Below are 27060 nucleotides of genomic sequence, written 5' to 3' on the forward strand. Positions count from 1 at the left end.
AGTCTCATCGCCACAAGCTTTCCCACCAGCTACTCTTGCGACTTCTTTCCCTTATCTCTCTTGGGGTATCCTTTCTCTAAATCTTCGTTAGATAATCTCAGCATACCATCTCTGCTATCGGAGGTTTGCAGGCGGCTGGATTTTGGTGCTTCGACGGAGCGCTTGACTGAGTCTGGAAACTGTGACCGGCGGGGTGTAAGTGCTGCAGCAACTTTCCGCGCCGATCTTCGAAGCTTCTCCCGGACTTTCCACTCTCTCTTCTTGGCGATGAAGAACAGAGTAGCGGTAGACACTGCATTGCAGTCATTAGCGATTTGCCGATAGGATACAAGCCACGGCGCCTCAACTTACCACCAACAATGACAACGACGACCACGACGATGATGATGGCAATCATGCCTCCGGTAGAGAGGTTGATTGAGTTCTTTGAGCTGTCTCCAGCGGCACCGGCCTCGGTTCCCGAGTCGACAGGACCCTCGCCAGCATCGGTAAACTCGTTTGTCGGAAGCGGAAAATGGGCCGAGGTGGTGGACATGATTGCCTGGCGGTGGGAGTATGAAGGCGACTCTCTAGTGAGGTGCGTCACACGATCTCGGTCAGCGAAAAGAAAAGCGCAGGGCGTATGGTCAAGGCGTTTGAAAGTGATTTTTTGGAAGCTAGAAATTGCAAAGGAAGAATCAAAATAAATCTGAAAGAAAGAAAGAAAGAAGACGGCGCAATACATAATGCATGATGCACCCGACTATACACGGGAGATTTGCTTGGCGCTCTATGTTTAGCTTGGTGCATGTATGTACATACATAAAAGTGTGGCACAAGTCCACACAACGTTGTTCCTGCATGCTGCAATGCCGGTACTGAGTCGAGGACACAGACACTCGACCACCAATAGCCATTCGAGAGGGACACAAAAAAGAAAAGCACTCCTAGACCCCATACCCCGTCCCACGCCGGTACTTTGCTGATTGGTGTGACTGCGATCCACACCATCGCGAAGCGCTGAGGTCGGCGCTTAGCAGAAAGCCGTCCAGCCAATGGCGGCCAAGACATGGCACAAAACAGCTCCCAGACCTGCATATGGCGCCACTAATTCTGTGATTCTCGGGGACGGCGTGCAGCGTGGCAGAACAAGTCTATCGTCTGGGTATTGTCTCGCAGATCGATGACAGGGTGTCGTCGGACCAACTCGAAGCCGCCCTTGGCCATGACCCCACGACTCGCCTTGTTGGCCTCGATGGTGATTGCGACCATGCACTCAGGGACTACGCCCCCGGCATTCCCGTCTGGGATGGTGGTCTTATCAACATTTAAGTGAACCTCTGCGCGGGGCAGCGTCCACCACAACTGGAGAAAGCCTTGGAGGAACTCGGTGCCGTAGCCTTGGCCCCAGAACTCCTTCCTGAGTGAGTATCCTATCTCGGGCCAGCCAAGCGTGCCACAGCGTCTGTGACAGCCACCCTGTCCAATGACTTGACCAGTCGATGCTTGGCAGATGACATAGTCTTGTCTTTCCGCGGCGTTTTGGAGCATGGGCTCGAGGGATTTCTTCGTCTCTTGAATGTCGGTGTGAGCGATGCCTGTTGACGTCCACTGTGCAACCTCTGGGTCAGATTGCATCTCATATAGCGCCTGTAAGTCCGCTTCTTGATAAGGTCGTAAAAGAAGGCGCTCCGTCAAGATTGCGGCCCGTTGTTCTGGTGGTGGAAATGGCACCACAGGCAACGTCGATGTGACAGCCACAAGTTCAACCTCTCCTCGAGTAATTTCCTTGCCTGCGGCCATTGAATCGAAGTAACAGGATTTATATTGTCATTATTGAATAAAACCCCCCTGATCTGTTTCCTTCCATTATGAAATCCCTCGCGCTTCATCTGGCGTGACTCACAGCTTACTCTTCCCTCCCCGCTGTCAGACTAACTTGAGTTAGGACTGCGCAGCTGAAAACAAACAGGCCGTCATGGAGACTTTTGAACTCGGCTAAGTGTAGGGTGTACTCCGTATACAATACGGGATGACAAAGTGCGGAGAAACGAGATTTTCATGTTGAAAAATAGAGAAATTAGGACAAAGGTTGGTTCAGCAAAGCGAGGTGAAATGCCAGTTCTGGTTCGTGAGGGGCCGCCAAGTGGCAGCTGCCAGCTGTGTTGAACGGTGCTCCTGCCAGCTGCCCGCAAGTACAGAAAACTGGCGTTTGACTCTTTCTGCGTCTATAACTTTCGAGTCTGATCAAGATATATGCCTCTTTTTTGCATTGACAATAATCTAGTCCCTAGCTAGTGCCGCAATCAAGAGTCCGCTCCGCAACTTCCCACTTGTCAGCTACAAGCGTCTCGCCTACCAATCCGTGCCGCGCCGGAGGCTCGCTTGTGACAATGGCATCACATTTCCGAATGCCAACGGAAGGATTATCAGATGATGATCTCTCCAGAGGATTCTCATTCGATGCTCGGCAAGCAAACAAACAAGGGCAGTTCTCCGGTCCAATACCCAAGAGCACCGTGCCAGGCGTACAGTCCGCCAGTCCACCAACTCCCGTTTTACCACTAAAGTCTGTTTCGCAACGTCTAACAATTCCTTTCCCCGGATTAGACTTTACTTCCAATACTCTGAAGCAAATAGAAAGTCCTCTTGTCTCTGCCGCTCGCGACAACGACCAAGTTCAGGACATCGCAAACAGGAATCCAAGTGTTTCTTCTCATTTCTCCCATGGAAGCGATCACGCTGAGCCAGCTCCAGGCGATGCAATGCAACCCAAAGATAACGCCCGTGGTGTCCTCGACCAACCTATTTTGACCGCTATTGGAAGCCACAGCCCGCCAGCTCCAAGGTGTGACAAGCAAATCGCGGCACCATCTCCAACGGAGGTGCAGGACAGGCCGTCCTGCGATGTGGGCAATGTTTCCTCCAACACCATCGATAGCATCATGAGTAATAACGACAGTCGCAACGGGAGAAGATATTTTCCAAGAGACTACAGCCGAACCCCAACGTCACCACCGCTCTGTGGCGATCTCGAAGGATTCGGTATCTATGAGTCCTCGCACCCAATCCGAACACCTCCAAGTCATATCAGAATGATTCGACGAAGTCAATCTCGAACTCGCTCCTTCGACGTCGACAACTCGGCTTCCCGACGCACCCACTCACGTGCTAGCAATATCTCGCGCAAGAGACAGGCTGATCATCATATCTCCGAACCAGACCGGAAACGCGTTGCCATGAGCCAGGCAGTAAAGCATTGGAATGAGTGCATGCAAATTACAAGTGAGGAGTCCGATCGAGCAAGATCTACCATACAAAGCTTGAAGAAGAAGCTGCAGCGACAAGCAAAGGACCTTCAGGCAGCCCAAGATGCCATGAAAAAACGTGACACTAGCTTTCGAACTTTACAAAAAGAGTACGAGCACCTGCAAACAAAGGATAGTCAAGTTTTTGAGGACAAGAAGGATCTTGAAGCAAAACTCAACAACCTGATTGTCGATTACAAAAAGCTCCAAAACCATGTCAAGGAAACGACCACCAAATTCAGCAGCTGTGAAGGAAAGCTTGGCAGTGCAATTAATGAGCAGCGCGAGCTTTTTAACAAGTCAAAAAACTTTTATATCAGTCTCAGCAATCAGATGAATCAGGATGAGGCACGAGGAAAGGCCAACGCCGAAGCAGTAGATAGAGCGCTGCAGAGCAGCAAGCAAAAACGCGACGAGCTTAGAACAATGGTGGAACATATCCAACGCGACCTTCATTACCAGAAATCAGAATGTGGGTGACATTCCTATTTTATCTTTTTGGCGCTTCGCTGACCAAAAGCACAGATGAACACAAGATCAGATCTCTGGAGAAAGAAAACGAATCTCAGTGCGACCAAATCGATGTAATCGAAGAAGACAAGGAGAGATTTTACAACGAAATGGTCGCAAATCGCTCTACAAAAGCGTGTATTGACAAAGTCGACTACCAATTAGGTAGTCTTGTCAGTCAGCTTCGAGCTCTCGATGCATCCCAAGACACTACCGCGATTGAGCTAAGAAACATGAAGATCAAGTTCGTGCTTTCTTCTTTTTGTTTCATTTCAGCGCGGGTGCTTGGATAGGCTAATAACTCTCAGGGTTGATGATTTGCCAGGTAGCCATGACTTTGCTGAGGTAAAGGCGCAGGTCTCGAGATCACACGACAAGCTCCATGGCTTGGAGAAGCTTATACAAGAAAGGCAAGTAGTATACTGCGTGAACTTTTAGGCTGGATCCTAATTATCGAGAAGCCTTCTACCTGCGATTGAAAGCATCGCCTCGAAACAGTCTGAGTCTCAAGCATCTGTGAATTCGCTTGCGGCAGCAGTCCAAGACAGATTGACCAAGCTTCAGGAGCAGATCCAGACACATGCAATTAACCTAGGGCAGACGATCAAAGGCAGTCACGAAAATCATGCAGAAGTCATAGACATGCTCGCATTAATATCAGCGGCCAATGAGGACGTATCAAGCCGAGTAGAGGTTGGAAATGGTCGCTTGGAGAGCCTCGTCGATGGGATGTCATCCCACGGCACTATAGGTTCAAGCATTGCCGCCATCTTGAAGTCGAATCAAGAGTATTCTGAAAACAATAACAAGATTGTGTCTGCCCAGGAGGGGGCCCGAGATGAGGCACAGCGATTACACGACGTGCTTGTTGAGCAGATTGATGCAAAGTTTCTCAACCACGACGCCGTCTCCAGGAAACTGATTACCAGTTTAAGAGAAAACTTTGATGCTGGTTTAGCGACACTCAGGAAACGTCTCTCTACAAGCAACTTACGACAAGTGAATGGCAACAAACCCGCCTTCGCGGATAGTAAAATGATACAAAATGTGGAAGCAATGCGATCAAACCTACAGCAGGTCGAGTCAAAGCTTTCGAAAATCGACGATGTATCCTCGTCTCTTCAAAATATGCGCGACTTGAGCCTCTTGATCCAAGAGACGTCCAGATATATGGACAAGGAGGAGCAATGGCTTCAGCAAACATTGACCGACAGGGCACTGCATTCAGATGGCTCTGGAACTACGGAAAAATCAGCGAACCATACATCGAGTAGCCAGTCATCTGCAGCCTCGAGTACCAGCCCAGGATATAGCAGTCAAGACGGCATTAGCGAGACTATTTGTGATAATCAAATTCGAAAGGTTGTTGTGCATAGCCCGAGGCCACAAGATGACTCACCGCTCCCAGTTACCACTTCTCAGGAGCAGCGCCGCAGAAGAGAGTCTGCACGGCCAAGATCAATCTTGAAGCAGCCCCATAGCAAAGTCGTCGCGCCCAAGATTCTGGTTACTTCTTCTCGCAACAGCTTTCACTCATCCGAAGAGGTGATTGCGGATATTCGCTCAACTCTAGTCCAGTCTCCTACGTCAGCATATCCGTCATGGCGTCGAATGATTGGGCTTACACCAATGACAGAGTACCTGAGGTTAAACAAGGCTGCCAATAGCAGTAGATCGGGTGTTGTGCTTGGAGACTTGGCAGATGTGGAAACAGCAACGGACCAACCCGGTGCAGCTGTGAAGATCACAGCAACAGTTTGAGGAGGGTCGAGTATTTATCCGAGGACAGGGGTGAGGGAGTTCATATGTGAGAATTTGCTTGAGTTGCTTCTTCGCTTAGCTTCACTGGACCAGTAAACAAATGGACAGATTGGTTGGCCGAATTGTGTGTTCATTTCCAGGTTCCAGTATATGGTATGTGAAGCGTGGTTCAACATCTAAGTACAAAGCGCATATGGCGCGTGAATTGCCCGTCCGTTAACTCCAGGTATGCGTGTGTTATAATACAATGCGACAGACTCGTCTCGATCGGGGTAACATGTCGTTACATAATCATGCGATGTCGTCTTGGCCGTGATCCGCGTGGTGGTAGGCAAAGCAAGGGGTGTATGATGATAGTAATACACTCGAATGTCAAATCGAACTGTCAAATCGAGGATGACGTCGTCACTTATTTGCCTTTTCGCTTCGATTCGAGGAAGAGAACCTTCTTTCGCACTGCAGATAACCCCAGGTTAGCCGCAGCGGAGCGGATCAAGGCATATTGCCTTGCGGAGCGGAAGGCGAGGACCATTCGCCACATACCAATCGGGTCATACTTGAGCAATCCCATGGGCAGAGCTGTGCGCGGGCGCTTAAAGGTGTAGAAGAAGCCGGTCATGGCCATGGAGATGAGGCGCACGTGGATCAGACGAGTTTTGGCTGCAAGCACGGGAAGGAAGGAATTGTTAGCAACGAGGCCATAGAATAGGATTGTAAGCGATTTATTGGAGGAAGGGGGGAGAGGAGCAATTGCGCACCTTTCTTGGCCATGTTTGCGGTGAACTTGGCGTCGCGTGCTTTGAGATAAGTTACTGGCGTCACACGGCGATCGCATCAAAAGTTGAAGCTTCATCAGCCAAGGGGAAATTTCCGGGCCGGAAAAACGGTAGGGCCGCAACAGGGGCCAGGACAGTTTTGGCGCGTTGTAGCGGATTGTTACAGTGGACGAACCCGCTGTAAGCCTTTGTATTGTCAAGACAGTAACACAAGCATGGAAGGGCGAATTATAGGGAAATTACCCCCAATAAAGATATTGATACAAATAAACCCTTCTTTACTCAAATTCCAAGAAAGCTGCCTCAACTTGCCCTGTCTATAGCGCCAGCCACAGGAGCAATCTGAAGTGCCTCACCCTATTAATAGGTAGGGAAGGAGATGGGAGAGCTTGTTGAAGCGACGCGCCATTTGTGATGTGAAATGAAACGTCCCAAGTCCGCCCACGCTGCATAGTCCGTCTTGTCTGACATGGGACTTTGACGGTCTGGATCATAACGAGGGCCATCCCGGATATAGCGCGGCTTATCAGCGACGACCAAAATGAGCAGCTCAACAAAACATAGTGCGGCAGCCTGTGCATTGGGAGTAAAATTCGCTCAAGCAACTACCAGGTTTCTCCTTGATATTTTGATCAATTGCCGGACCTCCTGCAGAAACAGTTCACAAACTTATCGTGTTGCGCCGAGAAGTCATTGTATCTCAATGGGTCTAGCTGCTGCGCAGAGGCTGGTTACGCGGCCGTTCCCGCGAGTATCAGGTAAGAAGCTACTTTTTTCTTCTCTGCTATTATTATTCCCATTCTCTTGGCAATACGCTTGCTCTCTGTCTCATTGCCTTCCCACGATGTACAAAACGTTTCATATTCTGGTTGTTGCAAAACACGTGTTTGCCCTGCCACCGACACCGCTGCCGTTACCGGACCCGGCCTCCGCGCCGAAAAGGAAACGGCGAAGGAAAGGGCTTCGTCTTGAGAGAAGGCCGATCGATGTCAAGTGGACAATGCCACCCAAGAAGTCCTCTTGCACCGGCGTCGCCCGGCGTCGGACGAGTCCGATGAGCTACCCCAACCAAGAGAAAAACAAAGCCATCTCACTTCTGGGCTAGTTGCTTGCCTGTTGGTGTGCCACACCCCGATGCCCTGATGGACTGGGGGGTTGCTCTTTGGCTGGGCTGATCATGACGCGGGATGAGTCGAAACAGGATGACAGCTTATTAGCACGCTACTTACTATGGCCAGCGACCGGGTTTTGTCTTTTGGATGTCATTTGGGGAATTTCCATAATTGTTATAAATCGGTAACCACCCATCTGACAAAAAAGTCAATCCGTCTCACGGCATATTTACATGCACTTTCTTTTCCCGCTGCTTTCCTCCCAAAGCCGCTTTCGCTGCTAGTTATTTTTCTCTGCCCCTCCATTACATACAAGAATCAAGTCACCCACCCCGCGCTTCGCAGGTATCAAGGTGGTTTGGACACAGCACACGTCTTACTTTTATTTGCGTATGTGATGTAACAAATTATCGGTTGATATTTCATTAGGGACAATAACATTTGATGAAAGAAAAAAATTATACTGACTATATCTCTCGTCTTCGCCGCAGCTCTCTCGGCTACCCCGCCAAGCGGTCTTTTACAACCCCACGTCCACCTCGTCCGGCCTCACCTCGTCCAGGCCCAACTCCCCTCCTCCTCCTCAACCACCGTCTCCCACATCTCTCGACGCCTTCAGTCGTCGTCTACCGCCACCACTACCATGGGCCTCACCGTCGACACCATCAACCAGCGCGTCCGCAACGCTGAGTACGCCGTCCGAGGCGAGCTCGCCGTCAAGTCGGAGGAGTTCCGCGCGCGCCTGGCCAAGGGCGACGCCTCGCTGCCCTTTGATCGTGTCATCTCCGCCAACATTGGCAACCCGCAGCAGCTCGACCAGAAGCCCCTCACCTTCTTCCGCCAGGTCCTCTCCATCCTCGAGAACCCGCTGCTGCTCGAGCGCGAGGATGTCCTGCGCGACGGCCTCGGCTACCAGCCCGATGTCATCGCCCGCGCCCGAACCCTACTCAAGAGCGTCGGCTCCGTCGGCGCCTACAGCGCGAGCAACGGCGTGCCCGCCATCAAGGATAGCATTGCTAAGTTTATTCAAGGTGAGGGAAGGGCACTGTCGCCGATGTCATGGCAAACAACAGCAACAACACGGCTCTCGGCTTTGAACTTCATTTGCTAACGATCACACTCTCCCGCAGAACGCGATGGCTTCCCCGCCGACCCTGCCCACATCTACCTCTCGACCGGTGCCTCGTCGGGCGTCAACACGCTCCTCAACGTCATCTGCGCCTCCAAGCAGAGCGGCATCATGATTCCCATCCCGCAGTACCCGCTCTACACCGCCTCCCTCGCGCTCCTCGACGCCACGCCCGTCCCCTACTACCTCGACGAGTCCAAGAACTGGGGCACCGACCTCGACGCCATCCGCCGCAGCTACGAGCAGGGCAAGGCCGACGGCCTCGACGTCCGCTGCATCGTCATCATCAACCCGGGCAACCCCACCGGCGCCTCGCTTCCCGAGGCCGACATCCGCGCCGTCATCGACTTCGCCAACGAGCGCGACCTGCTCGTCATGGCCGACGAGGTCTACCAGACCAACGTCTTCGTCGGCAAGTTCCACAGCTTCAAGTCGGTCCTGCGCGCCATGCAGGCCGAGGCGCCCGGCAAGTACGACAAGGTGCAGCTCGCCTCGCTGCACTCCGTCTCCAAGGGCATGGTCGGCGAGTGCGGCCACCGCGGCGGCTACTTTGAGCTCGTCGGCATCGACCCCGAGGTCGAGGCCAACATCTACAAGTTCGTCTCCATCATGCTCTGCGCGCCCGTCATCGGCCAGTGCATGGTCGAGCTCATGGTCAACCCGCCCCGCCCCGGCGACCCCTCCTTCGCCCTCTACGACCAGGAGTACAAGGGCATCTTCGAGGGCCTGCGCGGCCGCGCGGCCGCCCTCCACAAAGCCTTCTCTGAGATGGAGGGCGTCAGCTGCGCCGAGCCCCAGGGCTCCATGTACCTCTTCCCGACCATCACCCTCTCCGCCAAGGCCGTCGAGGCCGCCAAGGTGGACGGCCGCAAGCCGGACGAGTTCTACGCCATGGAGCTGCTCAAGGCTACCGGTATCTGCGTCATCCCCGGCAGCGGCTTCGGCCAGGCCGAGGGCACCCTGCACTTCCGCACCACCTTCCTGGCGCCCGGCACCGAGTGGGTGGGCAGCATCGTCAAGTTCCACAAGGAGTTCATGGACAAGTACAGGTGAAGCGTGTCAGCGCGTGCATGCACCGTTGACTAGATAACGAAAAGAAATATAGAAGCATAAATTCAAAGAAAAAAGCAACATCTCCACCCGGTTTTTGCCGTTTATTGGATATGGCACAGCTGTGTTTAGAGCAGCGCGTTAGGATAAATACATGATGACTGAAAAAGCCGTGTTCACCAACATCGCACGTTACCTCGGAAACAGTTGCAAACATTTACGAATGTGATAAGGCTCAGTTCGGCGATTCCCGACGGCATTGTACTTGGTATCAGAAGTCATCTAATGTTGATTTCGTATCATCCATAAGTAGTAATGACACACTGCACGTTAAAATAATACTATAAACGTCTTCTTTGCTCCTCTATACTCTATGTCCTCTCGCTGCCACGGAGTCGCACTGCCTGTCCGTACTTTTGCAGTTTTGTAATAAGCTGGTCGCCCTGTCGGACAACGTCCTGGTACTGCTTGTTCTTATCGTCCGGTCGGTTCGTCTCGATGACACCCTTGCCGGACACGCGATCAATCGTGCAGGGAATGCGGCCGGCGGCAATAAAGCGGGCGAGATCACTACACGATGGGGTGTCAGAACAACATGAAGCGCACTACAGAAAAAAGGAAGGCTTACCGGTCCAAGAAGTCAACTGTGACGCCAAAGTCATTAGCCATGCTGTCGAGGCCGACGACGCGGTAACTCTGGAGGAGCTGCTGGTACGCGCGGAGGCGCATCTCGCGGATGAACCACGTCTTGTGCTTGTGCAGGTAGCGGTCCTGGTTGAGGAACTGCTCCTCTACGGAGGCCAGCGACTGGAAAAACGTCTTGTAGTTGCCGTTGTACAAGCTGCTGACGAGGAGCGCAAGTGGCGAGAAGTCAATGGCTGCCTCCGCCTCGGGCTGCTCGGTGCTCGATCCCAGCGTCGCCAGGTTGACTGCCGTCGTCGTAGCCGTGGCGGCCTTGGGGGTGTTGGTGCCGGGGGTGTCGTCGGCGCCAGGGCCGGCGCTCAGCGCGCCGCTGAGCGCGAGCAGCTTGTCCTCGCCGTCGCCGAGGATGGCCTTGATCTCGGGCGCGTCGACCACCTTGGACTTGAAGTCTACGCGCTTCAGCGAGACGGAGCCGGCTAGGACGGAGTAGACGACCAGATTCGAGTACGTGCAGAGCTCGTAGCTGGTAAAGGTTGACAGCGAGTCGAGGAGGAGGGGTGCGGCGGCGCTGTGGGATCGGACGGTGAGGAGGTAGAGGCCCTCGTAGGCCTTGAGGCGGTTTCGGCGGTCCCAGTCGCCACCAGTCTCGACGAGGCCCTTTGCGCGCTCAATGTACTTCTTGACAAGCTGTTTGTCGCCATAGAACAAGCCCATGCGTATTATCGCGAGAACGAGGTCGATTTTGCTACCGAGGATGCCAGTCTTTTCGAAAACGTCGTCGTACGCTGTGATTGCTTTCTCCTGTTTTAGACGTTAGCACGCCTGTATCAAATTTCAGTAACGCAATGCGTCATTCGCTTACCTTGTCGCCCACGCGAGCCCAAAAGTCGGCCCGCTTACCCTTGGCGGCCAACACTTCCGTCTCGCCAGCCTGCTCCTCCGCCTCGTCCTCCTCCTTCTGAAGTTGTGCTAGCTCCTTATCGTTTTCCTCCTTTAAGCGCGCGTACAGAGCCTCGTCCCAGGGCAGGTGGACGCTGTGCGCAGCTTTGGTAGCAATCATGCCAACGAGGGAGGACTTGCGGCTGAGCGGCTTGCCGGGGCCTGAGGCGCCGCCCTCGCCGACCTGGTTGAGGATACCGTCGATAGGGTGCGCCAGGTAGCGGTAAAATGGAGCCATCTTGTCCTCGGCGATGGCATCCTGCAGAGCCTTGAGGGCGACCTGCTGCGACTGCTTCGAGGCATAGGCGTTTGTGAGGGTGAAGACGTGCTGCGAGAGCGGCAGCAGCGGCCACTTCGCGTACTGAGGATCGGAACCCATGGCTACGGCGGCGTGCTTGCGAGGGAGTCCGACGACCGGCTTGGGAAGGCTTGTTGATGCGAATTGGGAGATAAGCGAATGGCGGAAGATGATGGAACTGAGCCCGTCGTGAGAGTGTAGCTTGGTCAACGTCGTGGAGCCGGCCCAATTTAGTAGTTGCAGGAGCGCCGCTTTAACAGCATGCTCTTGTTAGTCACGTGTGCTCACGCTGCAAGCGCCTGTTTACGGATACCATCCCACATGTTACACTAAAGCAGCGCTACAAGCACCACGCCTTTGAAAGCTCCAAGCTCAAGGCTTCAGCGTGACGCGGACTTGTGGACGACTTGTGCTGCTTGAGAGGCGAGACGATAACCGTCAGCAAATTTGGCTCTATGTACAGATTACGGCGATCCGGAGTCCCAAGTTTGTCAGGAACCACACTCTAATGATTTGAAATTCCTTTTTCATGTACCCTATAAATATGAATTCCACGCGTGCACATCTCGCACGAATGTGCTCGGGTCCGCCTCCAGCGAACTGGCTTGCTCGACAGTTGTCACTCCAGCACTTGACCAAGTGACAGAGGAGCCATTCTTTCATGTGCGCCTCGTGAAACCAATTTTCCGGCTTGGCCATTTGTCCTACTCTTGATTTTATTTTTCCTTGCGGTCTCAATCCACCGCCCTCGGACTACCCCAGCACGAGTCGTGTTGTTTGCAACCTTTATGCGTGCCTGGTGGCCTTACCGAAGGGCGCTCGACAGCCACGATCCTGTAACATCTCCAGCAAGCACGCCAACGAAAAAGCAACTCCCCCCAGCACAACTCAACCAACTCAACCACTCCACATCCGCCTCGCAACCCAATTGATACCAAAGATACCGCAAAACCACCAGCGTCCCCAACAACTATTCCTAATCACACTACGAGATAATTTTGGCCGCCATGGCTCGAGACGACGACGACCGCGGCGGCGCCAGGTCTCGATCCCGAAGCCGCAGCCCTACCAGAAAACGCAAGGCCGAAGAGACCACCGACGATCTCCCGCAACCATACAATGCCAACAGTCTACATGCAACCAAGCGACGAGCCGTATCGCCATCCGAGCAGCCGCGAAAGCAGAAACGTCCCGGCGCCCGGGCTCGCATCTCCGAGGCGGAGCGTGAAGCCATCCGTCAGCGACAGATTCAGCGTGATCGAGAGGCCGCAGACGCCGCCGCCGCCCTCGCCGCCGAGCAAAATTACCGCGGGCGCGGCAACCACGACGTCGTAAGGCAGCACTACAACAGCGTGCCCGAGCGCGGCCGCCAGTGGCGCACGACCGACAGCAAGATCAAGGGCCTCCGCGTCTTCAACAACTGGGTCAAGAGCTGCCTCATCCAGCGGTACTCGCCCGACGAGGACCACGCGCCCGGCTCGCGCGAGCTGGGCCGCTCCAGCGGCAAGGAGCTTCTCATCCTCGACATTGGCTGCGGAAAGGGCGGCGACCTCAACAAGTGGCAGGCGGCCCCGCAGTCCGTGCAGCTCTACGTCGGCCTCGACCCGGCCGACGTCAGCATCGAGCAGGCGCGCGGCCGCTACCGGAACATGGGCAACCCACGGGGCGGCCGTGGCGGTGGACGCGGAGGCCACCACCGTGGCCCCCCGCCCCGCATGTTTGACGCGCGCTTCCACGTCAAGGACTGCTACGGCGAGAGCATCGAGGACCTCGAAATCATCCAGCAGGTCGGCTTCGACCCGTCGCCCATGAACCGCCGCGGCTTCGACGTGGTCAGCATGATGTTCTCGATGCACTACGCGTTCGAGTCGGAGAAGAACGCGCGCAACATGCTGCGCAACGTCGCCGGCGCGCTCAAGAAGGGCGGCCGCTTCATCGGCTGCATCCCCAACTCGGACGTCCTAGGCGAGCACGTGCGCAAGTTCAACGCCAAGGCGGCCGAGCGCCGCGCGGCCAAGAAGAAGCAAGAGGAGAAGGATGGGGCGCCTGAAGAAGGGGCGGCGAGTGCCGAGGCCGGCGCTGACTTGGAGGCGGCGGCAGCAACCAAGGCCGCCGAAGACGCGCCCGCGGCGGAGCAGCCTGAGGACGGCGAGCTGGAAGAAGGTGAGGCCGAACCCTCGGCGGAATGGGGCAACTCCATCTACCGTGTGCGCTTCCCCGGCGCCACGCCGGAGGACGGTGTCTTCCGCCCGGCGTTCGGCTGGAAGTACAACTTCTTCCTGGACGAGGCCGTCGAGGAAGTGCCCGAATACGTCGTCCCCTGGGAGGCTTTCCGCGCCCTCGCCGAGGACTACAACCTCGAGCTGCAGTTCCACCGCTCCTTTCCCGAGATATGGGCCGCCGAGAAGGACGACCCGGAGCTAGGCCCCCTGAGCGAGCGCATGCGCGTCCGCGAGCCCAACGGCGGACCCTTGCTGGTCAGCGACGACGAGATGGAGGCGGCGAGCTTCTACGTCGGGTTTTGCTTCTACAAGGTGTGAATGAACACTGGGGTGAGGTGTCGTTGATTAAAAGGCTGGTTTTATTATTATTTACAAAGATAGGTTCAGGTCTCAATACTACATGGCGAATATATTGATTGTTGTTCACGTGTGTTCCCCATGCAACACAGCATACAAAGTGGACTTGGAATGGAATGAAAAGAGCGGTTTTTTGCTTCTTTATGTAAGTTGGGTATCATAGTATCATTAGCTGGGGTGTTTTCGTGACACCTTTCCTTGCTTACAAGTGTTGACCAGAGACATTAAAGTAGGCGTTTCTATTACAATATCGAACCTCATTTCTCAAGATATCACCACCAGCACATCGCCAGGCTCCACCATGTTACCCTCGGTCTTTTCAACCAAGGCCACCGTTCCTGTGGCCGGGCTTGCAATTGCAATCTCCATCTTGTTGCTCTCTATCCATATCACCGCATCGCCCGCCTTCACCTCGTCTCCCTCCTTGACACCTACCCTGAAGCAGCGACCATGCATCTCCGCAACAACCAGAACGCCATCCACCACCGCCGTTCGGCTCGCCGAGTCGTCCGCAGGCGTCGCCCCCGCCTTGGGGGGTGGCTGCAACAGCTGCTCCAGAAAGCGCGTGTTCTGGAACGCTGCCTTGCGGCTCGCGCTCGTCTTGTCGATCGAGCTTTCGTTCTCCAGCAGCCAGGCCTGGTACTCGTCCAGAGATAGCACGTCTTCTTCCATGAACACCATCGTCTCCGCGTCCAGCTGGTCGAGCTGAGACTCGGGCACCGGATAAAAGGAGATCCGGTCAAACATACGAAACTTGCACAGCTCGTCCAGCGACTCGTTGGGTCTTGGGAGCTTCTCAGCGGTGTGCTGCAGTGCCGTGTTGTCCCACACGTCGATGGTGCGTCCGACCAGCTGATAGCCGCCAGGGCTCGTGCCGCCGTAGATGCACATGTACTGGCCGCCGATTCCCACCGCCCCGCGCGGTGTCGTGCTCCGGGACGGGTTGTACTTGGTCCCGTAGAGGCGATGCCTCGGGTCCATCGGCACCGCGCACGGGCTGCCGAGGAAGACGTCGCCCAGGCCGAGCACCAGGAACTCAGCTTCATACATCAGTCTCTCGACAGATCCTTCCTCCAGCTCGTTGAGCTGCTCCAGGAACTTGATGTTGCTCGGCAACAACGGAGCGTCGGATCTGATCGTGGCCGCGTAGCGCTGCACGGCCTCTTGGCACAGCAAGTCGTCGACCGCGAGAGGGAGGCGGAACTTGCGCGACAGCAGCTGACGAGGTACCTCGAAAAGATGCGACTCGAGTCGGTCGAAGATAGTTTTCGGTGAGACGCCCTTCTCATAGTCGACGTGCAGGGTTCGGACTCCAGGGGAAAGCTGCTCTACTCCAAGGATGGGCACCTTGTTGTGCTGCTCAACGAAGCCCCATATGGTGAAGCTTTGAGCGAGGTCGAAGCCGTCCACCTCGCCAAACTCGAGCAGCATGCAGTGGTCGCCAGCTTGCCGGACGGACACGGTTGTCTCTCCACGACGAAATGACCCGAAAACTGGTGAAGCAGTCAGGTCTATGCCATTCGTGACGACGTCCGTACCATGTGCGCTGCTCATGCTGTTGATAGCATTTTCGCCATTCGTCTTGCGGATTTCGATCCCGTTTGTCGATTCCACGAGTTTCTGCTCTGTTTGTGTCGCCAAACTGGCAGCTTGTGCAGCACTCATGGGTTCAAACTTGACCCGGTCGCCCGGCTTTAGCTGGCCCAGCTTCCACAGTTCAGAGCTGGCCACGACGCAAAACACGACGAATCCGCCGAGACTCGGGCCGTCACAGGCAAGTATTATCGCCTCGTCGCCAGTGAAGCTCACGCTGCCGATGGAGTACGGCGCATCATGGATGTTGGACGGATGCAGCCCGGCCTCACCGCCATTCTCGCGTGCCCACTTTGGCAAGGGACCGGAGAGTCGAATGCCCAGCCTGTTTATGTTGTGATGGACAGACCAGGTGTCGTTGAACAGTGTCGAAACCCCGTCTGGAGTGAAGTAATCAGGCGAACCGTGGGGGCCTGGCACGACGCCAATGTTCCAGAGGGGCGAAGTTCCGCTCGGGATCAGAGCCGGGGAGATACTTTTTGCTGTGGCCTGGCTATCGATGAATTGCCCAAGTCTGATGATGTCGCCTTTTTGCAGTTTGCGTCCATTATGGCCACCGAACTTGCCCAGCTCAAAGGTAGAGCGACTGCCAAGAACCGATGGTACATGGAAGCCACCGAGCACAGCAATGTAGAATCGATAGCCGGTGACTGCTCTACCAACTTTCAGAACATCATTCTTGCTCACACGGAGTGGTTCATTCATGGCTGCCATCTTGTCATTGATTTGGATCTGGCCTGTTGCGCCGGTGACCGCCACGACCGTGTCTGCGTGGAAGAGCATCGTTGGTCCATCAAATGTAGCCTCGAGTACTGGTGCTTCTTCAGTGTTTCCAACGGCATAATTTGCCAGCCTTGCGGAATAATCGTCGATTGGTCCCGAGGGGGGTATACCGGCATGCCAGAGACCCAGACGCCCGGGATAGTCCTGAATGGTAGAGCTCGGGCCGGCTTCGACAACTTCCACCGCGGAACAAGTATAGTCAACCGTTTCGAGTGTGTTGGTGGCGTATTGGCCTGAAATAAACCACTCCCTTGTCAGGAGATGATGAAGATAATCTATGTTTGTTTCAACACCGACGATTCGGGTCTCCGTCAGGGCATTGGCCAGCTTCTGCACTGCCTCCGCTCTATCCCGACCATTGACGATGACCTTGGCAATCATGGGGTCATAGAGAGAAGTAATTTCCGTTCCCTTTGATACCCAAGTATCGACCCTCGCGTTGGAGGGGAATTGCAGATCCAGAATGGTACCCGTGGAGGGACGGAAATGCTGCAACGGACTTTCAGCGTAGATGCGAGCTTCAACAGAGGCGCCAGAGATTGGGTGCGCAAAACTTTGGCTCTTGGAGAAAAGATGCTGGCTCTTGGAGAAGAGATCGGTCAAGCCTTCCCCGCTGGCCACCTGTATCATGCATTCGACAAGGTCAAGGCCAGAGACGGACTCGGTGACGGGATGCTCGACTTGCAAGCGCGTGTTGACCTCGAGAAAGTAAAAGTCGTGCGTGTCGCTGTCATAGATGAACTCGACCGTGCCAACATTGCGGTACTTGACAGCCGCTGCCAAATCATGGGCAGCTGCTAATAACCTCGCGCGCACATCATCGGGCAAGTTGAACGCTGGCGACTCCTCGAGAAGCTTCTGGTGACGTCTCTGCAGCGAGCAGTCGCGCTCGCCGATCGTCACGACGTTGCCGGCGCCATCCCCAATGACCTGCACTTCGATATGTCGGGCGCGGCATACAAAGCGCTCGAGAAAGATGCCGCTGTTTCCAAAGTTCTTCTCGGACAGTTGCCTGACGGATTCAAACCCTTCCTTGATCATGTCCACGTTGTCGCATCGCTTGATGCCGATGCCGCCGCCGCCGGCCGTGCTTTTGAGCATGATGGGATAGCCCAGCTCTTCCGCCGAAGCGACGGCGTCCTCGACGGAAGACAGGATCCTGCCGCTTCCGGGGACGACGGGTACTCCAGCACGCAGCGCAACGTCACGGGCTTCGTGCTTCAACCCGAGCGTGCGCATCTGCTCCGGGGTCGGGCCGATCCATACCAGGCCGGCGTGCTCCACGGCATGAGCAAATTCAGCGTTTTCAGATAGGAATCCATAGCCGGGGATGACGGCATCGGCTCCGACTGACAATGCGCACTCGACAATCTTTGAGCCGTTCAAGTAGGTATTGCTGACAGCGCCTCCTCCGAGCGCAAGGGCCTCGTCGGCTTCTTTCACATGAGGGGCCTTGATGTCTGCATCGGAATAGACGGAGACGGTGGCGATTTTCATTCGTCGGAGGGTCTTGATGATTCGTAGGGCGATTTCACCACGGTTGGCAATCAACACTTTGCCAATGGGCTTGTGCACTCTTGAGCTAATCGTGGTATCAGAGCCATCCGTGCTCTGACAGTCATCCGGGGTTCCGGAGCCACTCGTGGTATAAGTCTCATCTGTTGTGTAAAGGCTGTGGGTATGTTGGTCAAGCTCCACGACATCGTTCTTGGTGGTCAACCCGGACTGATCCGCCAAGAAACATCTCCAACCCCCGTAGGATGTAATATCCTGTGCGTCGGCGAGTCCTACCGGCTCGCAGATAAATCCAAGAGACCAGGAGCCGTCTTCCAACTCAACCGATCCGATCCCGAGCGGATGAGGAATCGTCGCTATAAAGCTTGCCAGATTCTCCGAGGGCAGTGCCCACACCTCCGCTTCGATCTTCTCCCCTTGCTCCTCTAGAGAGACGCGTTTGAGGCCAGGCTTCCTTATGCCGTTCTGAGGTGGCAGTGCAAAGAAGCGATAATTGGCAGAAGTCCTGGTCGTCACCTTCAGAATGCCTTGCCGGGTTGTCAGGTCCTTGTTCAACGGTAGTCCAGATAGGTGAGCCCCGACGACTGCAATAGACACGAGATTGGGCGGTTGCGCAGTCCCATCGGCCTGTGAGCCCGTTGCAAGCTGCCGAGGCTCCTGAAACTCGACTTTCGTCGCACCCAGCAGCCTCGGGGCGCGGCTCAGGAACTGCGTGGCCCATTGCAGGAGGGCAAACTCTTGCCAAGGTTTGGCAATGAGCGTGAGACCAAAAGGCAGGCCGTCCGTCCTGAACCCGGCAGGAATAGAGAGCGCACTCCAGCCCAGAAAGTTGACAAAGTTGGTGTACGTGCCAAGGTTGGAGTTGGCGCCGACCGGATCCCGAGCAATGTCTGCGTGGGTTGGGAACGTTGGCGTCGTCGGGACGAGGAGGAAGTCGTAGCTTTCAAAAGCAGTCTCTATTGCCCGAACCAGCTCCTGGCGCTTATATTCCGCAGCGAAAGTATCCGCGGCACTGAAGTTGCGAGCCTTCAAAATAATGCTCCGAACGGTAGGGTCCATCATCTCCGGCTCGGCCGACTCGATAAAGTCGCGGATTGCCTGGTATCGCTCAGCCACCCACGGCCCTTCGTAAAGCAATCGCGCAAGGGCAAAGAGCAAGCCAAAGTCCGTCGGTGTGAGTTGCCAGTCCTGTGCTCTCATGCCGTCCAGGGCCGTTGAGTATGCGTCTTGCTGCTTGTCGTCGCCGAACCACGGCGGGTTGGAGCAGATCGCCACCGTCGGGCGTTGTCGCGGGACCGTGGCTGCCTTTTCAGGTCTCTTCTTCGAGTATGCATCGTCGAGGTCCAGACCTTCGGCGACACTCAGCACGAGAGATGCATCGGCAACCGTCAGCGCAAAGATGGACACGCAGTCTAGCGTGCGACAAGCCGGGACGACACCAGTCGTGCTGAGGGCGCCGGGCGTTGGCTTCAAGCCGAGAACGTTGTTGAAGCCGGCTGGAACCCTCCCCGACCCAGCCGTGTCGGTGCCGAGGGCAAACGGCACGACTCCCCGTCCAACAACGGTGCCGCTACCTGAGCTTGATCCTCCGCTGACTCGGGACGGGTCGAACGTGTTTGGCACGGCACCATATGGTGATCGCGTGCCGACAAGACCGGTTGCGAACTGGTCAAGATTTGTCTTGCCAATCACGATGGCACCGGCGGCTTTGAGATGGGCCACCACCTGGGCATCGCGCTCCGCAGGGGACCTGCTGAAGGCCGGACAAGCCGCTGTCGTGGGGAAGCCGGCGACGTCAATGTTGTCCTTGACGGCAAAGGGAACGCCCCAGAGAGGCAAGTCGGTACGATTCAGAGCTTGAAGCTCATTCCACTGCGTAAAAATCTGGTCCTCAGTGGCGACGGCAATCCATGCGCAGCTGTTCAATCGACGCTCATCTTCGGCCAGGCTTTGTAAACGTGCAAGGCCTCCGGTGCCGGCCTGTGCAGTTCTCCAATCCTCTATCGTGACAACTTGATTGATCATGTTGCTAATAAGCTTGTCACTCTTCCGAATCGGGTGTGACTTTGCAAATATCTACTGGTAGGAAGACGGCTGGGAGGTTTGAACCTGTCACTATATATATACCTGGTCCTGTACTTGCTCTCGGCAGGCCGCGACGGAGGGCCCCGACGAAAGACAGCAAAGCAGACGCCATAGCGATGCATAGTTCTCCACGGATGCATAAAATTTGGGTCGTATAGGTGCGTTATTTGATAAGAAGCTCGTCGAGTTGATAGGGCGCAGTGGGAAGGCCAAGAAATGGTTGCTGCGTTGCCTTGTCTACACGGGGAACCCGTTGGCCGAGTCTCATCGCTGCACCGAAGGAAAGTTCCGATGAATTAAGGTTTCTCGGGTCACCCGAAAGGAACTTCGCGCCCATTACATCTATTGGAAATTTACCAGAATCTTCCTTGACTACATTGCTCCTGTGGTCTTTGTACAAGGCTGCGCAGCGATGTAGCGATATCGGGTTGTCCCTCCATCTCCTCGTTGGTGGCTTCCTTATCTGAACCCCGATCTAACCAACCACAGAAGATCTACCCGCGACTTTATCCTATCAATCTCTTATCTACCCCAAACACGAACGAATACTGCGGAGTTGATTAGATACGAAGACAGGTACGATAGCCCTCTTATCATGGATTTCCCCCAGACATGATGCAGCTGCTGCTTATCGCTGATGCGCACGATAATGTCGCGGAAGCCCGACTCTTCGGCCGCTGCCGATGACGACCTCGGCTTCGCTACTAATATAATTCATGGCACTCTTTGAAGCATGACAGCTAGTGACATATAGGTATATTATATAGTAGTCACAGTTGCTTTCATTAACTTTTTCTCTTATTTTCCTGTACCTGGTCTTATCATAAAGCGCCTCACCATCCCAGCGATATAAAAATAATCAAAGGAGGGTAAAAAAGGGTTGTGTTGGTTCCAAGATTAGAATCGGAACTCTCCTTCATCAAAACGAAATCAAATATGCAATGGAGCGAATGAATCCAAAGAAAAAAAAGGGACGGGAAAACACCAATGACTCCTCCAGTGTTGAATTAGACTATACAAATCATGGCAAACGTGATGATTAAAAGAGAATGGTAACGTCTGCGATGCAGGGGTATAAAAGGCCACAGGGCTGGTGAGGGATCAGGCCGCGTGTCTTAGAAAGGGAGAAGAGCGTGTTCAAAGAGTTGAGTGTTGGGTCCTATGTGCAGGGGACGGCGCGAACGGGGGATCAAGATTCTAGACAGAGTTGGTGGAACGCCGCCAGATCATAGTTGCTGCAACAACGGCGCAGGCTGTAGCTCCGAGAGCAATGTACAAGCCGCTGCGGTCGGGGGCCTCCTCTTCGCTCTTGGGGAAGCCCGTACTTGGGTTGGTGGCGGCCTCGGCGACAGCGACAAACAGTTCCGTAATGCTGTTCCATGTGACGCTGACGTGTAGCGGGGTGCTCATATTGAGGGCGGCAGTGTACTGGTCGGGCTGCAGCTCGCTGCGCTGCGTCGTCTTGTCCTTGTCGGCCTTGAGGGCTGTGTACACCGCGGGGAGGTCGTCAAGGTGGGGGTACTTCTTTCGCATCTCAACAATGTGCGAGAATGAATCAGGGTCGGAGGAATCGTAGGCATAGCAGAGGAGATCGCAAGCATCCAGCTTAGACTGATTTTCCAGGATGGCCGGTTCCAACTCGCCGAGTTCCTCGAATATCATGTAGACTTGCTTGCCTCCAGGTAGCTCGACACTATTTACGGCTCGTCGTGGCTTAATGGTCGGGCGGTACAAGCCATCAAATGGCCGGTTCAGAAATGCGTCCAGTAGTGACGACTTGCCAGCGCTAGGCGCTCCGATCAAGTAGCACAGGACAACATTTCTCTCAACACGGCCAGGGCGACGTCTTCGCTTGCGCGATTTCGTAATTTTCAGCGCTGATGTGATGGAGTCCTTGGTACTCGGAGGTTCGAAACCAAGGTAGGCCAGGTAGGAGATAGTCGTGTGCGGTTCCAAAAAAGTAGTCATGCTCCATTGTGCTAACCAACCTTGCAAAGTGATGTGGCCAGCTTCATTTCGGACAGTGGTTGACGGGAAAGATGATTCGATCCAGGATGGGGGAAGGCCCGGTGTGGGGGCAAACAGTGCTTCCAGTTCTTGGTCGTTCAAGCCTCCGTCATTATCCTTGTCAAATAGCAGAAACAGGTCAACGAAGAAGCGGTATCCAGCAGGGCTGAGCTCGGCCGAAGAGAACTCGGGGACCTCGAACTTGGGGTGCAGAAACTTGTCTTCCAAACTCAAACTGTCGGTGTAGTGATACTCGCGAAGAATAATCCAGATGGTCTCATGGCGGCCCTTTTCAGCATAGAGTTTGTTGAGCTGCAAGAATCCTTGCAAATCGATACCGGGTTCCAGATTTACTTCGGGTAGCGACTTTCCGATAGAGAGCTTGATATTTTCGAGATCGTCGTCGGTCAGCGGCTTGTCGAAGCACTTGAGTTGGAACTCACGCATTTCCTGCGTGTTGAGATAACCGTCTTGGTCCTTATCGCACAGGAAAAAGATTCGCTTGAGGGCAGCGACACAAGCGGGCTTCAGCTTGCCCTCCTTGTAGTCGAAGAGCGGCGCGATAGGATGTGTGACGGCTTTTTGGCACAGGAAGAAGACTTCGTTGACGTTACGGTGTTCGCGAGCGCTAGTTCGAATACAGGAGTCAATTTCACGAAACTCGGCCATGACGGGCAGAAGCTCCTCCTCGACAACTTGCGGCGTGTTGGCTTGGCCAGCAAGGTCAGACTTGTTGGCACAGAGCACAACGGGGACGTTGACACCCAAGGAGCGGAAATAAGGCATCCAAAAGAGAGCGACGCGCTCATAGCTATAGTGGTCCGAGTATATTAGGAGAATGACGTTGCATTTTCGAATCTCCTTTCGCAAAGTTGTGCGGTCTTGGGGGCGGGCCGATGTGTCGACGACTGTGGTTGTGACATTCTCTGGGGTTCCTATGCTTGGTGGGATGGTGATTTGCGGCAGGACGGACTGAATCTTATTATTGATAAACTGATCCTTGACAAGCGAGGCAATGAGGCTCGATTTGCCGGTGCCTTCATCACCGCAGACGCAAATACGGACTGCCAAACTCAGCGTCAGTTTGGGGACGTGTTGAGGAAGCTTGATCGTGTCGAAGCTGGGGGGCGCTCTTTGGAGGACAAGTATACCTGTAGTCATGATGGATAGGGCGGAGGACGAAAGACGAAGCAGTGTTTATCTACGTCATGTCCGTGACATTTCTGTAACGAAGCAAGAGACGTATGCGGCGTTCAAGCTTAAGCGTGCCGAGATGGCCGTGGAGGAGAGAAATGCGCGACCCGAGGACGAGGAGCTGGGTTGGGACGGCGCTGGGCAAAATTGCGGACTCGCAGGGGGGGCGATTGGTCGTGATTGGTTGGGGCGGTGGTTCGGCCAGTACCAGTGCTAGGCAATTTGGTGGTGATTTGCTTCAGGGTGCTCGGTACATGAGGCCCACTACAACAGCTCTAGATCACTGAGCGGTCACTGGGCAGATGGCAAGCCCCCAGCAGTTCGAGATGCTGCAATACCTCAGTTTGGTGGGCCATTAAGACGTACTTGGGAGCTACTTCCAGCATGTGCCAATAGAGGCAAAATGATTACTCAGTCCCAATGATTGCTACAAAACACTGCCACTGCCAACCTGGCCAGATAAATAAATAACTACCTATGAGCCGGACTTTTGCTTTGATAGTTTAGTTGCCTGTCTGGTGTTTCACATACTCAATCATCTTCGGAGAGGAAAGTGCAAAGTTGTTCCACACACTCGTCACATTTTCTTCTACCACTCTCAGTACGTTCGCTGCGACTTTTAATATTACCACCATCATTACATTTAGATCCATTCCCAAAGAGTCCAAGGCATCATCAACATTGCTCAAATCCCTGATGTACTCGCGCCTGGGTAGCTCCGAGGCACGGCCACATACCAGTTACCCTACACCAAGCAACACAATGACCAACCTGAGAGTCGATCCTACCAGCCGATATACAAACAGCTAGTCACTATTTCTGGCCAGTGGGCATCCTATTTATTCAGGTTTATTCAAGACGACTTTTCGAGTGCTGCGAGCCAAACTCACTCCATGATATCGGGTCCACTCCCCCAAAGTGGTGACGCTGCCAAAGTCGCAGCGAACGTGCAGACTTACCCCATATTGCAGCCGGCGATCGGCGAATCGAGTACAACGCAGCATCGCATGGTACAAACCATACTGACACTCCCATTCTCGGACCCCCAACGACGCACATGAGAAGTGGTCGCCCTGCAAACGCCCGCGACGGAACTGGTGCAGGTCTAGCCGCAGCCACGCCTCAGTCAGCCCGGCAAGTACCTCATCAGGCACACGACATCCGTCGCTGCTCCTTGAAGGCTCTGTGGCTTGACTCTACCCCACACAGCCTCCCCCAGCTGCAGATGGACGGAGAGCGTCGCCAGCCCCGGCCTCCCAACAGCCAACGAATGCTCCTCTACCATACTCGTTGTCACTGGACACCTTCCTGATACTCATCGCTGCATTCACCGCAGCGCTGCTACGCTGATTCGACGACTGCAGCCGCGTCACCGCTGGCATCGGTCGCGGTAACGTCACCACCACCTGCGCAGCAGCAGCGCGACTTTCCCCTTCGCTCGCAACCGTCTCGACAGGGACCCGACAAAGAAGCCGACTTCGCAGAAAGCCTACCGATATGCTGTAAGTCGTGTCGGCCGAGATCGCGCAGGGACAGTGACCCCCATCACGGCAACCGTACTAACAAACCGGTTGCGCAGCGGCTTCAGCGTTCTACCACCTCCTCCGCGATACCCAGGCGTCGGCGGCTATGGAGCCGCGGGCCTAGGTGGCATTGTGCCACTTGTCGAAACAAACAACACCATTGAGAAGCCGACCGGTCCCGAATGGCAGTTCCTCGTCGGAGAAGGTAAGCGCTCCAATCAGCGCATTGCTGACCTATGGATGGGGTTTCGACTGAGCTATCGATTGACAACGTATGCAGGCACCTACGTCCTCAGAGAAGATCTCTCTTTGGCCACACCTCCTCCACATCCCTCCGAAGCTCCTATCGTGAACCCGAACCCGCTCGCGACCAACCCACAGCCCGCCAGCGCAGGAACCAAATTATCCCTCGTCAGCCTCCACCCCAAGCCGCCGCCATTTGTCTACAGAGGGCCTGCGGCGTCATCCTTTGGCGGGCTGCCCGCACAGGATGGCTCCAACGACCTTCGATACTCTACCGAAGGCGGACTGAGCAGTGAAGATGGCCGAGGGACCTCCAACAGCGATAAGCAAGGCTCACAGGTTGCCTGGGGATCGGCTGCACCGGTGTTTGGCCAAGGCAATGCGGCACTGACGACGGTCGTTACCAAAGATGTGAACAAGAGAAAGAAGCCCAAGAATAACGTCACAAAGAGCAACTCGTCATTCATTTCTAGAGTCATTGTCAATGACAGCGTCAGCCGGCGGCTCACCGACCGTCCTGCCGACGGCATCTTCGCCTTTGCCAATATTAATCGGGCTTTCCAATGGTTGGATATGTCGTCGCCCAACAAGGCAAGTCTCGCGTACACCAGGCTGAGAGATTCGCTAACACCCAGCAGCAAGACTACCTCGTCAAAGTTCTCTTTACGAAAGCCCACTGCTTGTGCCACGACGTGAACATGGCTACCAAGGGTGCTTCTCACCTCGATGTCATCATGGGGTTTTCTACTGGCGAGATTATCTGGCTCGAACCGATCTCGCAGCGCTACGCGCGGCTAAATAAGAATGTAAGTTGGACTACTTCACCTTCATCCTACGCCACTAATCTATTATAGGGCGTCATCAACAATACACCGGTGGCACACGTCAAGTGGCTTCCCGGATCCGAAAATCTCTTTCTGGCGGCGCATATGGACGGCTCGCTGATTGTCTACGACAAAGAGAAGGAAGATGCGGCATTTACGCCCGAAGACGAGACTCCATCTAATGGAGGCTCGGATGCTGGCGATGCGACAAACGGAAACTCACATGGAGTCAGCATGCTCATCCACAAATCGGTACACTCCAAGAACCAGAAGACAAACCCAATAGCGGCCTGGAAGCTATCTAACCAGCGCATACACTCCTTTGCATTCTCGCCCGATCGGCGACACCTGGCGGTTGTATCTGAGGATGGCACTCTGCGAATTATCGACTATCTCCAGGAAGAGTAGGTCATAGGCACCGTGCTTTTGGTCAAAATCACTAATGTCATTACTGCAGGCTTCTCGATTTATTCTTCTCTTATTATGGCGGATTTTCCTGTGTGGTATGGACACCGGACGGTAAATACGTCTTAACCGGCGGACAGGATGACCTCATCTCCATTTGGTCAATGGCAGACGCCGCTTTGGTTGCGCGATGCCAAGGTCATGAATCCTGGGTCGCGGCGCTGGTGTTTGATCCGTGGCGTTGCGACGATCGCAACTACCGCTTTGGTAGTGTTGGTGAAGACGGGCGACTATGCCTGTGGGACTTCTCGGCGGTGATGCTACATCGTCCCCAAACTGTACGACTTGATGGCCTTGATGGTGTTTAATGTGATGATATGCTAACAGCTTGGCTGTAGAACCGCCACAGAGGCTCGGTTTCGTCAAATGTTGGCGTAGCAGAGCGAGTCAATAGCTACGACAGCGATGAGGGCGCTGGAATTGCGCACGCCGTCGAGCCACGAGCACGCATCCCCATGCTTCCCCCAGTTATGGTATGTGTGGGTTAAAGTTGTTGCAGGGCGGTTACTGACATTTGTGAACAGACAAAGGTCATTGACAAGCATCCGCTATCATGGCTAGAGTTTACTGAAGATGCCATCATTACCAGCTGCAAAAACGGTGAGTAATTGTCGCGCGGTGTTTGTTTCTTGTCACCCTGCTAATGTTGTATCTAGGCCATATTCGAACGTGGAATCGGCCGGGCATGGGAGCTGCAGGAGAGCCCGAGTCTTCAGAGGCAACCTCATGATTGACCTGGGCGACT

General features: G+C 54.6%; 9 protein-coding genes across 9 annotated transcripts; 3 read left to right on the forward strand and 6 right to left on the reverse strand.

Moving 5' to 3' along the window:
- Window positions 1-29: 29 nt before the first annotated feature.
- ISF_02458 (hypothetical protein) lies at window positions 30-535 on the reverse strand (the record flags this gene model as incomplete). The annotated part of the gene is made up of 3 exons (XM_018846064.1): window positions 30-76; window positions 107-292; window positions 352-535. 3 exons carry the CDS (start codon window positions 533-535, stop codon window positions 30-32), a joined length of 417 nt encoding a protein of 138 aa, XP_018706771.1.
- A 551-nt stretch (window positions 536-1086) lies between these two features.
- ISF_02459 (Acyl-CoA N-acyltransferase) lies at window positions 1087-1782 on the reverse strand (the record flags this gene model as incomplete). Its single annotated transcript, XM_018846065.1, has 1 exon — window positions 1087-1782. The coding sequence occupies one exon, from the start codon at window positions 1780-1782 to the stop codon at window positions 1087-1089; it is 696 nt and encodes a 231-aa protein (XP_018706772.1).
- A 4185-nt stretch (window positions 1783-5967) lies between these two features.
- Window positions 5968-6329, reverse strand: ISF_02460 (50S ribosomal protein L33; the record flags this gene model as incomplete). The annotated part of the gene is made up of 2 exons (XM_018846066.1): window positions 5968-6218; window positions 6317-6329. 2 exons carry the CDS (start codon window positions 6327-6329, stop codon window positions 5968-5970), a joined length of 264 nt encoding a protein of 87 aa, XP_018706773.1.
- Window positions 6330-8089: 1760 nt separating this feature from the next.
- On the forward strand, window positions 8090-9628 carry ISF_02461 (Pyridoxal phosphate-dependent transferase, major domain protein; the record flags this gene model as incomplete). Its single annotated transcript, XM_018846067.1, has 2 exons — window positions 8090-8477; window positions 8577-9628. 2 exons carry the CDS (start codon window positions 8090-8092, stop codon window positions 9626-9628), a joined length of 1440 nt encoding a protein of 479 aa, XP_018706774.1.
- A 368-nt stretch (window positions 9629-9996) lies between these two features.
- ISF_02462 (proteasome regulatory particle, non-ATPase-like protein) lies at window positions 9997-11585 on the reverse strand (the record flags this gene model as incomplete). Its single annotated transcript, XM_018846068.1, has 3 exons — window positions 9997-10195; window positions 10254-11068; window positions 11130-11585. 3 exons carry the CDS (start codon window positions 11583-11585, stop codon window positions 9997-9999), a joined length of 1470 nt encoding a protein of 489 aa, XP_018706775.1.
- A 926-nt stretch (window positions 11586-12511) lies between these two features.
- ISF_02463 (mRNA cap methyltransferase) lies at window positions 12512-14044 on the forward strand (the record flags this gene model as incomplete). The annotated part of the gene is made up of 1 exon (XM_018846069.1): window positions 12512-14044. The coding sequence occupies one exon, from the start codon at window positions 12512-12514 to the stop codon at window positions 14042-14044; it is 1533 nt and encodes a 510-aa protein (XP_018706776.1).
- A 303-nt stretch (window positions 14045-14347) lies between these two features.
- On the reverse strand, window positions 14348-19999 carry ISF_02464 (urea amidolyase; the record flags this gene model as incomplete). The annotated part of the gene is made up of 1 exon (XM_018846070.1): window positions 14348-19999. One exon carries the CDS (start codon window positions 19997-19999, stop codon window positions 14348-14350), a length of 5652 nt encoding a protein of 1883 aa, XP_018706777.1.
- Window positions 20000-21256: 1257 nt separating this feature from the next.
- Window positions 21257-23227, reverse strand: ISF_02465 (mitochondrial Rho GTPase 1; the record flags this gene model as incomplete). The annotated part of the gene is made up of 1 exon (XM_018846071.1): window positions 21257-23227. One exon carries the CDS (start codon window positions 23225-23227, stop codon window positions 21257-21259), a length of 1971 nt encoding a protein of 656 aa, XP_018706778.1.
- Window positions 23228-24757: 1530 nt separating this feature from the next.
- Window positions 24758-27045, forward strand: ISF_02466 (catabolite repression protein creC; the record flags this gene model as incomplete). The annotated part of the gene is made up of 9 exons (XM_018846072.1): window positions 24758-24762; window positions 24840-24988; window positions 25064-25621; window positions 25669-25832; window positions 25881-26254; window positions 26308-26593; window positions 26654-26788; window positions 26840-26915; window positions 26972-27045. The coding sequence occupies 9 exons, from the start codon at window positions 24758-24760 to the stop codon at window positions 27043-27045; spliced, it is 1821 nt and encodes a 606-aa protein (XP_018706779.1).
- Window positions 27046-27060: the final 15 nt, after the last annotated feature.

Source organism: Cordyceps fumosorosea (assembly GCF_001636725.1).
Source record: "Cordyceps fumosorosea ARSEF 2679 chromosome Unknown scaffold_4, whole genome shotgun sequence".
In the NCBI taxonomy this organism is placed as follows: Eukaryota; Fungi; Ascomycota; class Sordariomycetes; order Hypocreales; family Cordycipitaceae; genus Cordyceps; species Cordyceps fumosorosea.